Source organism: Desarmillaria tabescens (genome assembly GCF_030435595.1).
Source record: "Desarmillaria tabescens strain CCBAS 213 chromosome Unknown EV420scaffold_32, whole genome shotgun sequence".
In the NCBI taxonomy this organism is placed as follows: Eukaryota; Fungi; Basidiomycota; class Agaricomycetes; order Agaricales; family Physalacriaceae; genus Desarmillaria; species Desarmillaria tabescens.
In genome coordinates, this window is record NW_026848331.1 from 95,604 (window position 1) to 116,302 (window position 20,699).

The 20,699-nt window shown below is 41.2% G+C and overlaps 1 protein-coding gene across 1 annotated transcript; it reads left to right on the forward strand.

Moving 5' to 3' along the window:
* Positions 1 to 4,118: 4,118 nt before the first annotated feature.
* On the forward strand, positions 4,119 to 4,675 carry EV420DRAFT_1273969 (uncharacterized protein; the record flags this gene model as incomplete). The annotated part of the gene is made up of 3 exons (XM_060467797.1): positions 4,119 to 4,311; positions 4,389 to 4,544; positions 4,599 to 4,675. Coding segments are annotated over 3 exons (426 nt in total), but the record flags the coding sequence as incomplete, so codon positions are not given.
* Positions 4,676 to 20,699: the final 16,024 nt, after the last annotated feature.

Genomic DNA, 20,699 nt, shown 5'->3' on the forward strand with positions numbered 1-20,699 from the left:
ACCTCATACAATGCAGACACTATCAAATCCTTTCTTGACCAGCTTGACTTTTGTAAAGAATACCCAGATCTTAGGCACAAACTATATTGTGGCTTTCCAATGGGGGATTTTCTCACTCTCCCTTGATCTATCATTTTTCCAAACTACATCTCTAACCCTACTCACATTGCTTTTATTGATCAATACTTTGAGGAAGAGATGGCCAGCAGGAGAATGAGCAGTTCATTCTTGTAGAAGAGAGTCTTGGCTCTTTCCAATGCTCTCCATACTCAGTGAATATTCAGGAGCAAGGATCAGATAAACCTTTCAAGCTCAGAGTAGTTCACAATCTTTTCAAAGAGACCAAGCTCACCCTATCAACCAATGATTATATCAACTTCCACAAACTTTCCAACTAAATTTGGTTCAGCAGCAGATGTTACAAAAATTGTGAATACTCTTCTTTTCTTGATATATCCAATCTGCAAAGGATGAGATCCCTCCATTCTTTTTCATCTGCTCCCACCCATACCTACTCAGTTAGACTGATTCTTTATCTTGTATTGATTAAGTTAATATTTACTATGACCAGTGATCCTTCTGAACAGGTCTTGATCTAAAACCAGTTCCCTCATGTTGATCATACTCTATTTTATCAGCCTATCTCTGATGTATAATCCTGGTGCTAATACCTTGCTCTCTCCAGATCTCTGAAGCTCCACTTGGCACACAAGCAATGACTCTTGATATTGCAAAATTCCACCATGTATGCTCTATTCTACCTGATCATAAGCTGTATTTTGTGGTCCAGGGTTTCAAGGGTTTCTTCATTGAACACACTTGTCCATTTGACTGCTCATCTTCAGAGAGCAATGCAGGATCAATTGCAAATGTAGTAATAGATATCTGGCAGATGTTAGGCATTTCACCATCTGTCAAATAGGTAGATGACCTTGATATTTTCAGAATACCCTCCTTCATAGATTTGGATGGCTTCTTTTTATAAGTATACAATATGTAGAGTGCAAAAGATTTTATTGCTCTAATCAATGTAACCAACATACTATGGCATAAAGAAAAGTGGTCTGATTTTGATTTTGCTTTTATATTGGCTTCTACTGGGCAATGACCTTCATTGGTGGGAGGAGGCCCTATTCTCTCCAGATATCTCACATTTGCTAAAGCCTTATAGCCCCTCCATCTTGAGATCTTTGTGGATGCATCAACTGACTGGGGAATTGGAATCATTGTAAATGGTTTCTGAGATGCCTAGTGTCTCATACCAGGCTGAAAAGACCAAGGCCACCAAGACTATAATATTGGCTGGCTTGAAGCCCTTGCAGTAGAGTTGGTGATCTACACTTTGGAGGAGCAGGGCATTCACAATGTTTCTATCACAGTCTACTCCAACAACCAAAGTATCATTGAATCCTTCAACAAGGGTTGCAGCCACAGTGTATCAATGAACTCAGCTATCCAGAGATCCCATACCATCCTCACAGACAAGAACATCCATTTATCTCTCACCTATGTGGCTTCAGCCATGAATCCAGCAGACCCTATCTTGTATGGAGATCTGGGTCCAGCAGTGTTCAGGCTAGCTTTCAGTTTTTTGCTCTCAAGAGAGCTTACCTCATTTATCATTCATGTATAGGTAATACCCTCAATCACTTTTGCTCCTGATATTGTGCTGATAGATTCACAGATTTGCTTCTTCAAAAACAGCATCAGCATGTCCTGTTGCATCTGATAGTAGAGAACCATTCCAACTGTCACAGCTCACATCTTTTTTAGTGACACCTTCAGAAGTTCCACTATGCCTACCCATCAGCAAATCAAAACTGTGCAAGCCAAAGGAGGGTTGCACTATAGACAACAATGCTTTTTGTCTGTAACCCAGATGCCAGTTGTATTGGTTATTCCTGATGTGACATAGATATGAGGAATTGCCACATCATATCTCTTTAGTTTATCACCACCACCTGTACTGTCATCTCATGAATACTGAGCTTGTTTCTTGCATGTCTATATGAACCAAATTCTCCAGTGTAGCTCCATAGCTATAAGCTTCCATCTTTTTTTGCAATCCAACCTGCTCTCTTTCTTTTGCTTTCATTTCCACACTGGATCCTGCCATGTTATCATGCTGTTTCACATGTCATACTATGCAGCAGTATCATCTACCCATCTTTGGAGCCTTGGATGATCCAGGCTCATGTCAACAACCTGACAAACACACTACAGACCCCTATCTATCCCTCATTCTCAACTATTTGTCATCACTGCTAACCAAACTTGATTTTTCTTGCTCACTTAGCTCTCAACTAATGTCTACTCAGTAAAGTATGCACCTGGGACAGACTTTCAGTCTTTTGTATTGGACCTCTAAACTGCACAGAATGCTCTCACATATGCTGGCACTAGCTACACCATCACTGACTCTTCAATCAAAAATCATCTGTTATTCTTCATGCATTCCATTTTATCCCTTTGCATTCACAGTACTATGGGTTTTGCATCAGCCTATAGAATCATAAAGCTTGATGCCTTGATCAATCTGATGTCTATAACCTGAGTGAGTTTAATTGTGGAGAACATCATTCAAATCAATAATGATGTTCTCATCTTTCTGTGACAATAATAATCAAACACATTATATCTTACAATATCTGAACTTTGTTGCTCTGCTCCAGTTCTATGACCATGGCTTTGTCAAGCATTATCATGGTCAGATGTTGAAGAAATATTTGAAGCAAGCTCACAAACAGTTTACTCTTCCTCACCATCAGTTCTCAAGCTGGCTGAACCCAGAGGGGATCAGCACCAGCTATAATGTAGAATATGATTTTAATGCAGATACTGCTAGTGTTCTGACAATTCATAGTTGAAGGTGTATGCTGTTTCACTGACTAGTAGTATCATGGTGATAGTTTTTCGTATACTTCATATATCTGCAACTTCATATTTCTCTGCATGTCTCAACAATTAATATTAATATTAAGCCTCATTTATAATGCATATGGCAATGTTCAGAATATTTGATAAATATGATAATCTTTCTTCCATATGATCTATAACAGCTATATGGAATTTATACTTGCCAGACTATTGCATAGATTTGTGAGATTACTAATGTGTAAGAATGTTCATCATCTTCGAATGCCTGCCAGAGAGGGAGCATGTTAGTATAGTTATCCTGTTTCTCAGTTTTTTTTTAAAAGAAGCCACTCTGATGAAGTGCCAGAAACATGCCTCATCCCCAAAGTATCAAATCAAAGTTTGCTATACTGTAAAAGAGAGATTTGAAGCTATGCACAGACAACAAGAGTGAATTCTAAACAGAAGCATCTATCCCTCTTTTTTTCATATATATATAACATATTATAAACTTTATTGCTTGATTCACTATTCTTGTTCTCTCTTTCTCTCAGTATTATATGGATATAAATACAATCAACAATATCACAAATGCTTTGCATTATTCTAATGTATCGACACTCACACAGAGTTATGATAGTGTTTAATAACTTCCTCATTGAGGAAAACATCATCCAACTGGACACTAATATATTTTCTCTGCAGAAGCTTGACCCAAATATTAACTACTACATTATAGGATTTATTATGAAAAAGTATATCTGAGCATTTCTTCAGTACTATGTCTATAACAAGGTGTGATGATATCAATATGCATAGCACAAGCAAAGAGCCTGACAATGTATAGAGAAGCTACTCACATGCTCAAAGCTCAGAGCAAGCCCTATCTATAGCTTCTGTAAGACTGATTGTCAAGGTAAGGTACTTTGGAACAGAGCAGCAGCACTTGGGAACTCATTGATGTCTGATCTCATATCCTCATATATGTTGGATCTTCACAAACATAAGGTATGCTGTGAAACTTGTCAGTAATATATGTAGGCTGATGAGAAACACAGGTGATCAAAGGTGAAACTTCAACTAGTGCTTAAGCCATTGGTCCTGTATGTCTCTATTTCTGTTATCAAAAACTCATTACATCTCTTACTTTCTAGGATATTCTAAAGCAGCTCTATATACATAATTACAAGCATGAAAACTGGAATAACAATCATCTGTCCCAGGAAAACTGGTGCAGAGAAAATAAGTGGTGATTGCTCTAGGCTGTCTATCTCATAGCATTTATATGCTTACTCCACATTGATGAGATGTTGAACATCCAAGCCCATAAGATTGATGTCTACAATAATGTAGTTGATAACACTGTCTGTGCTTCGATCACCCTTTCTTTTCATAAAAATACACCATTTGACAGTAAGTGCATTGAGCTACTACAGTGCTATTGCCTGCTGACTTGTTTTGAATAACAGACATATCTCTGTTTGTATTATGAGAGCTGCCAGAACATATAGCACATCTCTGCCCTGTTTAAGCTCTCACCACATGGATTGACACCTCAGATATCAATGAAGGGAATCTTTTTCCCAACATTAATAAATGTGACTGTCCCATCACTATCAAGAACACTACAATGGTAAGTTATGAGTTCCATATGCTATATGCAAGTAGCTCATACTCATTCAGAACTTGTTAGAAACCAGAGATCTTCTTATAGCTCTTTTAGAATAACCTGTAGGACTTAGGTATCACACCATACCATTATAGTACACATTCTTTTTTCCATGGTGGATGTCAGTGGTTCTCATGCAATCTTTGTTGATCAATTCAACAAATCTGTGAGTGGAGTGGTTGGAGCTTAGACTTTTCACACATGACAATACTCAAGTATCTGATTTCATCAAACAACACTTCAACTCTTTGTCATGATGAGTTTTTCAAGCTTGACTGCTAAGTAGTCAAGTGCTGAACCTGTGGACAAATATATTCATGTGCTTAATTTTGATTATATAGTTATCTCATTATAATATAAACAAAAAAAACATTGTAATATTTTTCAAAACTATGACATGAACTGCAAACTAAACATTCTTATTGCAACTGATCCTCATCTTCTTTCTATAGTGTCAGACAATTGTTAGATTATCCCATATGGCAACCTGTGTTCTACCTCTTTTATAATCAAAGTGATTGATAAAGTCATCACCATACTCAGCCATCACTTGTTCTGCCAATTTGAGATTTGTAGCTGTTTATTGCTCTAAAAGAATTTTTTTGATTCAAGAGAATTTCAGCATCTGTCCTTGAGAGTGGGAAAACTCAGCTCAAAAGGCTTTAGGTGTCTCAAATGCCTAATATGCTTCAATAAAATACTGAAGGCAAAAGGTGAGAGTATGAACAACAGAAACAAAAGTGAATGTATCTTCCAATCCAACCAGTCACTCTTAAGTTTTTCCTACTCATTCTCTGTTTTCTGCTTGTAGGTGTCTTTGCTAATCAACAGATGAGGGCCAGTCTGGATTACAATTGTCCCAGCACCAAATGAGATTTTTAAGATTTGATACATAGTAAAATAGTTTAGTGGGTAGAATGTCACCCTGATGAACAGTTATGGTCTAGCCATCAGTAAAGATCAATGAGTACTGAATTGGGTTGACAGCAATATCATCAGATGATACTGGAGCATTTCTATTGAGTTTAGACATTGGCAGAGCAGGTGTAGAGAGCAGTACAGATGGTGAAGTCATCTGCATGGGCTCAAAGGATGGTATAATCAGTGAGTCTGGTTGGTCCACGATACCAGAGAAGACTCCAGTCAGACTTGCAGTGAGCCTCATACCGGTTAAGTTGAAATCCATGGAGGGACAGAGGGTTTCAAGTGATACAGTTAAAGACAAGGATAAGGAGGAGCAGTTTTGATGAGCAGCCAACTGCTCCTTGACAATAGAGGCAATACACTAGACAAAGTCAGAGCTCATAAAAAGATTCTATGCATTAGAGATGGCTGTTAGATCAAATTGATAGTGAAATTAATGACATATATTACACTAGGCTTTTACATGCTATGATTGTGGACACTGTTGACCCCAGACTCTGGGATATATGTATGGCAGAGATTCTCTGTATGTTCTTCTTCTTCCATTATCTTGATCATAAGATCTTTAGCCTGAAAATACAATCATTGAACTAAGTATAAACAGGAACAACAACAGACTCACCTAAGATATAAAGGCATATGAAGGCATCCACCTTAGCCTGGCTATGATTATCCTTGAATCTTGATATAGGGAAGAGTACCCTTTGAGGGTTGCTCACTGGTATGCTGATCTCATAGATGCAATTTGCTTAACACATCAGCTTCCTCTTCATAATAGCATCATCCCTTACTATCCTCACTCCTTTGTAAAGAATACACATCAGAGTGAGAAATCCATAAGAGGTGAGAGAGGTGAGCTTGCATCTGTGTGTGGGCATGTATAAATGTACTTTGCCTTCCACTTTTTTATTCTGGCTTGGCTGAACTTCACAAGCTGCTTGTATCACATTGTTTTGTTGTCTGAATGTGCACATCCAAAATGCTGATAAAGTTCTATAAATTAGGAGTTCTTGTATGTAATTGAAGATCTGGAGAATGGCATCAGTCAAAGCAAGACCAGCAAACAGGAACAACATACAGGTCAATTTCCTCTGTTTGAAAATTGTCATTCTCATCAAGCTAATTTTTATTAGGGCCATCTTGACAAGAGCAAGGGAAGATATATTGCTGAGGCTGCTCTAGCAGCAGGACATCTGGAGGCAGTGGAAAAGAATCCATGATGAGTCTAAGTGTGTTAGTGGACATGAGTCACTGCTGTTAAATAAGTCATCTTCTCTTGATGATGAAGAAAGCGAAAATGAGGATGCTGACAAAGAACCCTGTAAGATAAGCAGCAAGATGAAGGCTATGGTGTGGAGAGAGACACACACACATACACATAATCAGGAAGGAAAAAGAAGGAGAAAGGGAAAGGGAAAATGAGAAGAATACAATATTCCCAAATCTAAAATGAGCAAGCAAGTAAGTAAAAATCAAGTGTGCATTAAGTGAGTGAACAAAAGTAGCATTCCCTAACAAAAGACATTACACCACAGTCATGAACTCTCACACAATCCATCAAAGAAGGACATCAAATGAGCATAGCAACACATTCATGTCAACCATGATGGAATCCATCCCACCCACACACATGAACACAACTAATAGATAGAACAAAATCTCATTGATGAAAGATGTCAAATGGAATGAACAACACATTTGTGTCAACCCATGCACAGAGGAAAAGAGAAGGGCTAAGAGCGATACACTCCCATGGAGATAGTAAGGGAGAGAGTCAAACAACAGCTATTATTTTATGTTTCTCATATCTTCAGCATTTATTAATCATTTTCTTTGATTATTAAAGTGTTTGATAGCCCTTTCCAAGACCTTTCAGATGGTTCTAGACATAATTCCCTTCTCCTAATTCTCACATTGTAATCATCATTATTGTTACTTTACTTTTGCACATACTATTATAACCTGCATCCAGATCATTGGAGACCTGGATTCAGGTTCAGGTTGAAGATGTAACTGTTTAAACTATAAGACCTGCTGAAATAAATATGAGTGTATCTAAGAAACTGTGTGATGCTTTAGTTTCAGCAGATAGAAGATGGTGAGGCTTAGGGATAAGTACTAAGGTTAAGGCCTGAAGAGAGAAGAGAGAATGGTAGGACCTATTGCTTTGTGTGTACTATCAGGAGTACTTGCCCTCTGACACTCCTAATCAGTGGTCTTCTCATCTCAGCATAAGACTAGCACATGCAAAAGTATTCTATCCTCATTCTATCTGCTTTTGCAAGCATAAATTTGCACCTGGTGATAAGCCTCTAGACTCTATGTGTTTTGAAATCATGGAAAGAATTTACAATTTATTGACTCTATCTCTTTAGCAGACTTTCCTAATTCAATTGTAAGATGCAAGTTGAATCATGTTAATTAGTGGCCAGCACACAAAGTGATTAATTCATATGTGAATGTCATAGACACTAGTCTCATTGATCCTTTTCTTCTCCCCACAGACTTTGTACCTCACAGTCTAGGCTCAGCACTGCCAGTTACAAATTATTCATGCACACTTTCTAAAACATGTTGTATAGTTAAAACTATGGCAAGTCAGCTGTAGCAATATAAGAATGCACATGCCAATGAAACTCCAACCTTAAGCTTAACTTCAACAAATCATATCTCAGAATCCATAGGATTCCAATTATGAGTCTGAGTTTATGAGGAATTTATTCTTTTACAGTAGTTTTTTCACCTGGACCCTTAATTTTAAGAATGACATCTGGATTCAATAGGAATAAATAAAATCCTATTTATGGGAATGATTATCTTCTACATTATATATGACTAAATAGATATAATGTCTTCACATTAATACATCTGCTTCTCCTTAATTTTTAGGATATGTCTTTAATAATGAGGTATATTGCAAATAACACATTTTGACCTAGTCAAATAAATATTTCATCCCACTTTATATCTGTGTCAGCAATATTCTATTTGTCTCTGGCTACTGCTGCCTATTAATAAACAACCAACAACTTTAGGATATGGAGAGAGAGAGTGGACAGATCAGGTATCAGGAATGTGCTTTAACCCAGTCTGCTTTCATATGATGGTTATGTGCCACATGACATTCACTTTTACTCAATTTTTAAGACATCTTTTTCCTGATCATATCTTCTCCTAAGTCTTTTACTGTTTTCTGTTATGACTGGTTCCCTCTCAAAGCCATTGAAAGCCAGTTGGTGTTTGGTTGTCCATTGTGGCCAATCAACATGAGCAGCATCAGAGGTCAGTGAAGACAGTATCATAGTATATTCTGCCAGTCAAGAGAGGAATACAGTAAGATAGCACACCAGTTCCAGAAATGATTTTATGTTGCCTGCTGATTTTCTTGTTGGCTTTCTTGTCACAAGCAGCAATCCTAGTATGAGAGATGTGGTGGCCTAAGAAATCTACTTTGAGGAGAAAGAATTTTGATTTTTTTGGATTGCAAGAGAGTCTGTTTTCGAAGAGTGTTCATCACCAATTTGACATGATGAACATGGTCTTCCAGCATTTTGGACCATATAATGATGTCATTCAGGTAAATGTAACAGAAGTTGCTAAGGAAATTGCAAAGAGCCATGTTCACATGATGTTGGTGTATGGGTAGGGAGTTCTTGAGGTCTTGGGGCATTACCATCCACTCATAGAGACTGAAAGGAGTATTTACAGTGGTAAACAGTATGTAAGCCTCATCCAGTTTAGTGTGGAAAAAAGCATTGGTCATATCTAATTTTGACTAATATTTCTCTTAAGCAACATCAGTCAAGATGTCATCTACTCATGGTAAGGGGTGACGATCCACTAATGTATTTGTATTCAGTTTTCAAAATTTGTTAACCCAATGAGGAAGCATGGTGCAGTCAGTTTTAGAGATCAAGAAGGCTGGAAAAGAATACAGGGATGAAGAAGGTCTTATATGACCAGCTTTTAGATGCTAATCAATTAAATCCTTCCATGCTTGTCTGTATTTATGAGGACAAGAGTATGAACATGAAGCAATTTGCTTGTTAGCATTTTTCAATTTAATAGTACATGTGACATCAGTAGGAAGTTTGTTGACATGTTTAACAGGTTTGAAAACATCACAGTATTCTTTCTTGATGTCTTCTCCCATTTTGGTAAGTTTGGACATGAATTCTAACACTTCAATATGTGAATGTATGATGGAAACAACATCTGCATTGGCCAGTTTTTTGTAGACAGGATCAGACTGTACAGTAAAAGTGGTGTCATAAGGGGGTAGAAAGGAGAACAGTAAACATTTAAAGTCTTGAGCTATGGAATGATTGGCAGTCTTTCAAGTATCAGCAGCAGATGGAGATAGTATGGTAATAACAGGAGAAGGAGGGGATAAAAGATTAAAGCCTGACAATTTATTGATGATGAATCAAGTAGAAGCATCAACAATGAAGTTATTGACTGCTAAGAAAGGAAGTCTAAGAATAATATTAGAACATAGGCCTGATGCAATAATTGCATGAATGGTTCAAGATGCCCAAGCATGATTAGTGTCATAGTTTCAGTTTGACCCAAAAATTGAGGGTCATAGGTATGGAATCTTTGATTGCAACAGTAATATCAATTGGATTGGGCAGTGGATGAATGCAGAGAGACAGTTTCTTTACTAGCTCAGGTTGGATCAAGACTAAATATGACCCATTATCAACAAGAGTGTTCACATCAAGGAAAGGAGAAATGGCATCAGGAGAACAGTTCTCAACATGGTCACAAGATGCTCAAAAGTGAATGGAACATCAACAGTAGAAACATTACTCACTTTGAAAGAAGGAAGTAAGGACATAGAGCAATTAAGGATTTTCTCAACTGCTGCAGAATCAGCATCGCTGTCATCAGACAGGAGGTTAATGATGCAGGTGTTGTTGGACAGTGCAAAAGAGTTCAATAGTTTGGAAGAGGTGATGATAGTGATGGGACCTGATGAAATCAAAGCAGAAGTGGAAACAGCATTGACAAATGTAGTGGTGAGGATGGGTGCAACAGGAGTGGAAAGAGAAGGTGCATCAGGTGCCAATGTGACACTGTCAGCTAGTGTAATTCCCTAGTATATCGCAGTGTTAGGAAACCTGAAAGGAACAGTCACTGAAAATGTGATCAACTTTACAATGATATTATTTCCTATAACCTTTATGCTTATCAAAATAAGCCTTCATAGCATCAGTCAATCCACCAATTCCAGTTTGTTAAGGTGGAGCAGAAGAGATAGAAGAGGAAGAACTTGGCTGGGGCTGAGAGGCAACAGAATCAGTATGGGAGGCAGGAGCTGAAGTAGTGGAACACTTATTAGTGCCGTTGGATTGACTGGAAGAAGAGTATTTTAGAAGGGAGCAGTTGTACTCAGCATATTCTTAGTAACAGGTGTTCATTTTGGACTCCAAAGATACCATCTCCAAGATCCACTTCTGAAGTACACAGATCTTCTGAATCTCCTTGTCATTCTTGTATATGTTAAGGAGTCAAAAGTTGAGGTGAGTCTTCAAATGATCAAGAAGACACTTGTCAGAAATCTTGTGAGGGGTTTTCTCTAGGTGGAGAGCCTGTTTATGGAGTTGAGTACTCCAGACAGAGACAGATTTGGTGCTGCTCTGCATGTCAGCCAGAATGGATGCATGGAGTTCCAGTGCCCAGTGTTCAACAAGGAACTTAGTCTGCATTACTAGTGCAAGTTCTATGATAAACTTCTTCAAGAATTCTTCCCTGTTGGTGTCATACCAGTTGCAGACAAGTTTATCTTGAAATCCTGTCACCAGCATGGGGATCAGCATCTTGGGCATGATCTTGTCTCTGGTCATGTCAGAGTAGTTGACAGCAGAATATTCCCAAAAGGTGATATCACTGATTGTCAAGGGGTCAGAAAAGATGTTAATTATGAGGATCAATTTTAGAGTGGCATATACAACATGTTTTTGGGGATCAGTAGATATAATGCAAGTTGAGATGGGGGAAGATGATGAGCATGGTGAGCAAGGTGCTGGCTGTCGAGAAGTAGGTGTTAATGGAGATGAATCATCAGAGGGAGGAATCCTTTATCTGGACGAGAAAGCAGGAGGAGCAGGAACACAGCCTGGTAAGACAGTGACAGTACGAGAGGACAGAGTCAGCTTGATGGAATGTTCTGCCTAGATGATATTGATGATTTGAACAGTGATGGTAATGGTATGGCTAGATTAGTTTGATGTCAATGAAACTGCTGTTTAAAAAAAAGTGAAAGGTCAGTCTCACCAAGCCTGAAACACTCTGAACAGATCAAACAGAAGTAACAGAATCAGAAGTACATCAATTAGAATGAGAGTACAGAGGGGGACAGAACATAAAGAAAGAAAGTCATGGTATAGAAGCAAGAGGTAAGGTAAGGTAATCAGAATCCATGGAGGTATATCTATTAGTACTGTTATGTGATCAGTCATATATAAGCAGGCTTACAAATTCCAAGTTTAGCAAGACATTGTCAAGAGGAGGATAATATGTGTGAATAGGTAACATGCACAGTATGCAATTATAGGTGAAGGACTGATGTCTTATCTGATAGAAAATATAGATTTGTGTGAGAAGCAGATACTGTTATAGTTCTCTTGCACATAACAGTAATGTTTATGTGCAGAGAGGAGGGAGGATGCTTGTTAAATAGGCCCTTCCATTGGGTGTGGGATACATCCCTACCAAATGGTGGAAAAAGAAAGAAAAATAAAATAAAAAGGCAATAAAAGTCTGGATAGATAACCAGTTTGATTACTGGTGGCTGTGCAGTGGCTGTACATAGTACTTTGCAAAATGAGCCTTCATTCCATGATCACATCTTGCACTCAATCAACTATGTATAAGGGCATCTGCCTGCTCTCTAGTAACCCCACACATATTGTAGGACTGTGTCCACATACAATACATACTTAGTGTATCTCATAGAAGGTTGTTTTATGCCCTGTTGTAACCTCGCTCTATGGAAGAGCAAGACCACTGAGAGAATCAGGACAAGACTAACGAGGAACAGGCATATATTGAAAGCAAGAGGAAGGAGAAAACAGGGATGTAGTCGACTATGAAGGAGGGGATGGTGGTGGTCGGAAGGTAAGAGAGAGACTGTATCCTGAACTAGCACTAAATATGTAAGTACATGACATGAAATATAGTACAATTGAAGGATCTATGTCTCAAGATCTAGTGAGTAATGTCGACATGGTAAGCAGCATGCTTACACTCTCCCCCTATCCAAGAAAAATGTCTCATAATATGAAAGAGAAGAGGAGAAAAGGTAAAATGGCACAACATCAACCGGCAGGGTGCATCAAAAACCCCAGTGGGGAAAAGCTACCTATGAGGCATCCTGACCAAGTCCAGCCTGCCATATGTCGAGGGCTTCGCAATCGTCGAGTGCACTGCCAGAAAGCCATCGATCTTCTTCAGGTCCTTGACTGAGCCATCAAACTAGGTATTGATAGCCATGTCCACAGTTTCCGCTGGTCGATGATTCGTTAATGAAACATTCTTTGAAACCAGTCTGTGGTGAGTATTGGTTCTGGAGAGTGGTGTTCTCAGTGAGGGGAAAAGGGTAGGGATCATTTGGTATGAAGCATTTGAGTTCAGAGGCATGAAAGGTGGGGAATACATTTGGTGTGTTCGGCATTTCTATAGTATAGGACTGAGAGGGTAGGATTAGCATGCAATACAATGTAAGTGCCATCATAACATGGCATAAACTTAGCAACACTGACTCTTGTCTCCAGCTTTATAATCTTGGCAATGGTGGAAGGTACTGAGCATCACCTTGTCGCCCACCTCGAAGACGTCTTGTCTTCTTTCCTCAATGCTTGTTCGCATGGTGGGCTTGGTTGATCTTTGCCTTGATGAGGTTGTCGCAAGCTTGAGCTGTGTCATCCAAGAGTTGAGTGATGATCTTTGCAGTGTCAGTATCAGATTTAGTATCGTCCACTAATTGATTCAGAACTAGAGGGGGTAGAACACGAGGTGAGCATCCCATACGTAGCTGAAAACCTGAGAAACCCATGGAAGCATTGACTGTGTTCATGATGTTAAAACGAATGACAGGTAAGGCTCGTACCCAGCCTTTCTGGTTGCATTCAACATGGTAATAGATGGCCTGGTTGATCATCTTGTTCGAATGTTCAAAAGAACCATCTGTCTCTGGGTGGAAGAATGAGGACATCTTCAGTTGTACACCAGTTAGTTTGTGTAATGCTTTCCAGAACTTTGAAATGAAAAGCTTATCATGATCGGAGACGATGTTGGCAGGAAGTCCATTTTTGCAGTACCAGTGGTCGAAGAAGAGAGATGCTAGGCCTTCTGCAGTGAGGTTGGTGCAGGTGGGAATTAGATGTACATCAGAATCTAGGCGATCTGTCATCATGAGTAAACAGTTAAATCCACTGTCAGGGGGTAAAGGCCCAACAAAATCAATGGCGACGCTATCACCGCAGTTGTCAGGTATGGGTAATGGATGTAGTGGCCCGGCAGGTTTTGTCATGCTTGATTTATTGCATTGGCAAGGTACACAACCTGGAATATATGAGTTTTCAAGATCTCTGCGTATGTTCGGCCAGTAATACGCGTCTCGTAGTACTGCATATGACTTATCTGCACCAAAATGTCCCAGAGTGTCATGCGCCAGTTTGAAAAGGTCCTCACGGATTGAACCCATGCAAGGCACCAATAGTCGGTCACCGATATACCAGAGACCATTGACTTCTTTTACATTTGGGAGAATTGTCTCGCCTGACACGAACTTTGTGCAGAATTCATCTACCTGGTAACCTACTTTGATGGCTGTCAAAATCGATACGTCTGTTGAAATCGAAAGAATCGTATTTATGGTGTTCTTCAAGAGCCATTCTTTCCATGAGGAAATCTCTTCGGGATCTTCATCTGTCACTGGGATGTCATCCACTGGAAGGTGAGAAAGAGCATCTGCAACACAATTATCTTCTCCCTTGATGTAACTGATCGTCATCTCGTACTGTGACATTACTTCAAGCCAGCATGCCTGTCGATGTGAAAGGTCTTTCTGTGTGTCAAAATTCTCCAAGGTACGATGGTCTGTAAAAACATTGATGTGTGAGCCTAGAAGATCTGATCTCCATTTCTTCAGGGCATGGATTATTGCTAGAAGTTCTTTTTCATGCACTGGATAATTTAGCTGTGCACCGGTGAGCTGCATGGAATCATATGCAACTGGTTTGGCTGTTTCCCATGTGGGTCCCCATGAGAAGACTGCAACAGTATGGAAGTCGCTCACATCACAGGTAATAAAAATCTTGTTCTCGCCAGGATTTACATGGTCAATCACTGTCAAGCATGCACTTTCGGAGACAAGGTTCTTGATTGCGTCAAAGGCTTCCTGGTGTTTGTCATTCCAGGCTGGAAAGTTCTTCTCTGCTTGGTCTGTTGTGAGCGGAGAAAGTATGCAAGTATATTCAGCAAGGTTCTGGAGATGTGCCGAGAGGTACTGAGTCAGATCTAGGAATTGACATACATGAGAGGCTGTTTTAGGTCGTGGCCACTCCTTGATACGCTGAACCTTTGATTCATCAACCTCGATACCTTGCCACGAAATATGGTGGCCCAAGAACTCCAGTTCCAGAAGAAAAAACTGAGACTTCTTAGGGTTGCAATAAAGTGCATCTGCATGTAAGGCATCAAGTACCTGGCATACATGGAGCATGTGTTCTTCAATGGAATTAGACCAGATTATGATGTCGTCAAGGTAGATATGGCAGATCTTCCCAAGTAGATGGCGAAGCACGTGGTTAACCCTGTGCTGATGTATTGCTGGTGCATTCTTCATGCCTTGAGGCATCACCAGCCATTCATATAATCTGAAAGGCATCTGCACTGCAGTGTACGGGATGCTATCAGGGTGCATACGAGTGTGGAAAAAACTGTCTGTCATGTCTAATTTGCTCCAGATTTTACCATGGCCAGCATCAGCAAGAATGTCATCAATCTGAGGCAAGGGGTATTTATCAGACACCATGTTCACATTTAACTGGCAGAAATCATTAACCCATTGAGGGAGCACTGTCTTATCAGATTTCGGGATCAAGAAGGCCGGTGAGGAATATTGCGAGGAAGATGGGTGAATACGACCTGCATCGATGTTCTTCTGGATAAGTGTCTGCCATGCTTCACAGAACTTATGTGGTGTTGCGACTGCAGCCTATTTACGCGTGTAATTTTGCAATCTAGAGTGTTTTACACGCATACTGAGAAATAGTGAGCGAGCGGACTAAAACTACACATCGACACTGATGCTACGCGGTGCAATGATATGGAATGTAACTTATGGCATAAGAAGCAATGGGATTCTAAACAGGACTTAGTCACAGCACTGTACCTGATGGGCATGCATGATGAGAAGGCCAAACCCTATACCCAATGCCTTAGGCTCTAACTTACAAGCACACTCACAGGAGCTAGATAAAACCTTGAAGATTGCACTGGCACTGAGAACACTTAGCGCGCTCGCTAACTGTGATGCGCCGTACCTGAAAATCCGGGGAAATCCTTAAGCGAGTGGACAGATATCACCGGCACGAGCTTGGGCAATGGGCTTCGGCCGAAGTCCGCGAGCCCGCGTTCCATTGTTCTGAGTCCCATTGTTTGAAGACTCACTTGTTGCCATGTCTACGAGAAGCCTCTGTGAATCCAAGAAAGAAGTCCTGAACGACATACGCCAGAACTGATAGTTCCGTGCGCCTAGACCTGTCGGTCACTAGAGAACGAGCCTGCGGGTGTCGGGAGAGCACCTCTTGGCACACGTTTAGCGAGCTCACTATAGAAATGAGACTAAAACTGGGAAGTCCGACTCGGATGCTCAGTAAGGCAGCGGTGGCAACGTGCTACGCATGTAGGAGTCTGGGTACTGTGCAACGTTTATAATTCTAATTCCCCTGTAGTATAAGTAGGCTGGTTACAGTAGGTAGAGGCCAAGTTTCGAGCCCCCGAGTTCCCGTGCACGCGTTGAAGGCGGTACTGTAATAAAGGATCAGTTTGTGACTTCGAGCTGTGCGTAGAATTAGCGAGCTCACTCAGAGAAATACGAGATACCCTTTTGATAAGACTTTTGAGAACTTAGTCAGAGTGAATACGAATCAGTGACACTGTTTCTGTTCTGTTAAGTGTGATAAGTCTGTTCGGAGAATGTGTTGAAGTGGAAATCTGAGTTCTGTTCTGTTCTGTTCTGTTCTGTTCTGTTTCAGTCTGTTCCGTGTCAGTTCTGTTCGAAGTTCCGTTTCTGAATCTGTTTCTGAGCGCTTCTGAAGTGTTCTTGAGTCGAGATAACCTGCTGGAGTTAGTTGGAGAACCCCTACATACAGTTGTGTAGCGAGCAGGCTAAGTCAGTGCTTGCCTGTGGTGTTCTTTTAGTGAGCTCACTAAAGTTTCGGCATGTATTGCCTCTGTTTCTGTTGGGATCAGTGTCCCTTGTGTATTATAACTCAAATCTGCCTTGAAGGTTGCATCGTGCCAGTGAACGACCTTCCTGTAAAAAGTTCCTAGACTTAGGAATTCATTAGAGAAAGCTTAGCTTCGCTAAGAGCGCTGAGAATAAGAGAAACTCTTCGAGATATTGAAGTATAGTTGGATCACATTAGGAATAATCGCTCCCCCTAGAACTTACAAGGGTGATTGTAGTTTGTGTAGTTGTGTGAGTGTGTGTGTGGGTTTTTGAGGTTCGCCTTTTAGCCCGCTCACTATTCCACAGGTGCCCACAGCCAGCCTCTTCAGCAGGCAGGAGTATGAACGTGACGTGATTACTTTCTCTGCATTCTTCAATTTAATTTTGCATGTCATCTCCATAGGTAATGTATCCGCATGGGGGATAGGCACAAAAACATCTGCATAAGTTTCTTTTATTTCATCATTGAGCTTCTTCAGGTGGTCAAGGAAGGCAAGGCATTCAATATTGGTACGTAGTGCAGCTATTACATCAGAGTTACAAAGATTATTATAAGTGTGATCGGTTTGTACAGTGAAGGCAGTTTCATCAGAGGGCAAGGAAAAGAAAGGAAGTTCACAGGAATCTACATGATTATGAAGCGTATTTTGTTTGCATAATGCCGCCAAGGGCACAGGTCTGGTAGCTGATACTGGGGCTGAAGGATTCAAAAGGTCAAAGCCTGAAGGAAGGGAAATGCAAGTGCGATTACGATGATCCACAACCACATGACTGGCAGAGAGAAAAGGTAGGCCGAGAACGATGTCCGTGCAAAGGTCAGGTGCAATAATGGCGTGAACAGTATGGGAGGACCAAAAATTCGATTTATCATGGGGTTTTAGTTTGACCCATTCAGTGAGGTGGCAGGCAGGTGAGGATGAATCAGATATTGTGACACCAATGTCTATGGGTTCAGGTAGTGGGCAACATTTCAAATGCAGGCGGTCGACAATCTCCGAGCGAATAAGCACTAAATGTGCCCTGTCATCTACTAAGGCAGTCACATCAGAACAGGGTTCAATATCAGCCGGATTGCAGGAATCAACAGTACAATGCCACAAAAGATGTGGAACAGCAAATGGAATGGGCAGGGAAGATTTACTCACAGCTTCAGAGTCTACAGAAAGGTTGGCATCAGCTGTGGTGCCATCAGCATTGTTGGCTTCGAGAACGGACGAGCTGTTGACAGGGACTGCAGCGGCAATGGGCCATGCAGTCGTCCCCAAGATCTGGACTGATGTGACAGGTGCCTGCGAAGGTGCAGCAGGAGCTGGTGCCGGGGCAGGAGCGGTAGCAGTAGGTGCAGTAGAGGTTGAGGCAGAAGCTTGAGCATTGACTACAGCAATAGTGAATAAAGGTAGTCCTTTGGCCTTGTCCGCATGTCGACAAAGAACCCACTCCGCTGTGCGGCGTTCATATTCAGTAGCAGGTGGAGCATGTCCCTTGCATTTGCCAAAACCTTGTTCTTCTCTGGGAATGTCGATATCATGGCATGCAAAACATCCGTCATTGGCAGCGAGAACAGCATGTTCATCATCACCAAGTTTACCCTGGTACTTATAGGTGAAGGTGTTGCCGGGAAGAGATGAGTTCGATGAGCCTGCAGTGTCCAAAGAAGCAGGTGCAGAGTTGGTACAACGGAGAGGGCAGTTGCTATGGAAACCAGAGGACATAGATGTGGTTGTCATCGTGGTGGAGGCCAGCTGTGCTGCTGCTGCTGCTTTGAGATGTTGGCATTTGGCAGACTCCCAGCATCTCTACTACATCTGCAATTTCTTTGTGCTTCCAGCATAGTTCATCGTCCTGTACTGTAACGAGTTTCGTCCACATATCCAGACTGGTGCATTCACGGATCTCCTTGATGTTCCGAATGGCATCCTGTAGCGGCTTGGAGATTCAGCTGCGTAAGTTCGCAAGGAGTGCAGCATCATCGATGAATTCCGGATATTCTACCAGGAGGCCATTTCATCCTCGAAGGTGTTCAATCCAGTCGATAAAGTTGCTACCTTCTGGCATGGACTCCTGCCAGATCTCGTTAGCAAGGTCCTTCATCCAGGTTGCCGGAAGAAAGCATTCATGAAATTCAGCCATGAACTGCTTGAAGGTCAGCTTCACCAGGTGAGCTTCATGTTGCTTAAACCAAGTGACAGCCGGCAGGTTATCCACGAGTCCTTCTACCAGGTTCGCTAGGATGTCCGGTAGGTCATGTCCTTTCTGGAGTTGGCATTGAATATAATTTTGGCCTACATCGGCATACTGGCTCAGCGTCTCCGGATCACGCAAGTGACCCCGTGTTAGCATGGGAGGTGCTTGTCCACTGCCATGGGTTATTACATGTGCTGCTTGATCTATAGTGGACATCTTTGAACTGGGGACAGGTGTGGGGTGTTCAGGGCTCAAAGAGTAGTAATCAGAGGAGGAGTCTGATACAATGATGCGTTTGGGTGGGGGTGCGGCCGGTGATCGTTCAGGTATATCTGGAGTGTTTGGTTTCTGCATAGCTGGAGACTGGGGTGCTGGAGGCGTCTTCAGATTGTCTAGCAAGACTGACGAAGGAAAACTGGTCAAGGTGGAGGAGGATGGAAGGGTGGATCTTGGCAGGAGAGGAGGATTGACAATGCTGGTGATAGTGCTGGCATGTGGAGTTGTGAAGAGTTCTTCAGCAATACTGTCTTGTATGTCAACAGAAGACTGGCGGGGAGATTGAGGTCTACAAGAACATGATCTGGGGTTGGGTATGACATGAGCTATACCACAAGATATAGATATGTCAGCAAAAAACAGACTGTTGAGCAAATTTCACTCGACCTGGCAACGGTGTGGGTGCAGGCATCGTCTGGCATTTTTGGGGATGCATGCTGGCAAAAGGTGGGCAAGATGTTGGTCTAAAGACCTTCGTCTCAGATACAGGCCGGCAAGATTTGACGTTCGTTCGTTCGTTAAAAAAAAAGTGTAACCTCGCTCTATGGAAGAGTGAGACCACTGAGAGAATCAGACAAGACTAACGAGAAACAGCATATATTGAAAGCAAGAGGAAGGAGAAAATGGGATGTAGTCGACTATGAAGGAGGGGATGGTGGTGGTCGGAAGGTAAGAGAGAGACGTATCCCGAACTAGCACTAAATATGTAAGTACATGACGTGAAATATAGTACGATCGAAGGATCTATGACCCGAGATCTAGTGAGTAATGTCGACATGGTAAGCAGCATGCTTACACCTGTCTGGCCTAACTCAGCTATTTGAATATCCTGTGGCCTCAAATCATGTCCAAGAGCTCTATATATCCAAGATCTTGTTGCACTGTATAGTGAGAGGCTGCCAACTACTTGCAACAGCCATTGCCTCAAATGACAGGCAGTTTCACATTCTTGGAGGATTATTTTATGCTTTGGAATGTCCCATAGTACTCCAAAAATGTCTTACAGTGCTATAAAAGACCTATTTGTCCTGCTGTCTCACTAGGATTGGGTTTATGTAGGTTGAGAAAGAGTGTCAGATATTTTTAATAGTGCTTTGCCTACATGCAAGGGTGTGTGAAGTCTCTAGATGCTTTATAAATTAGTTTGACCTCCTAAATAGCTCTAAAAAATTGAGCTGTTCCTCTGATCATTGTTTGAGAATGAGTTATAGACCTGAGATCATTTGTACTAGCATATTAAGCTGGAAAATACTTTGCCCTTGCTGCTTAATGCCTCATCAGTCGTCAAGTCAGATGTGGTGTCACCAGTGAGATGGTTGGACTAGG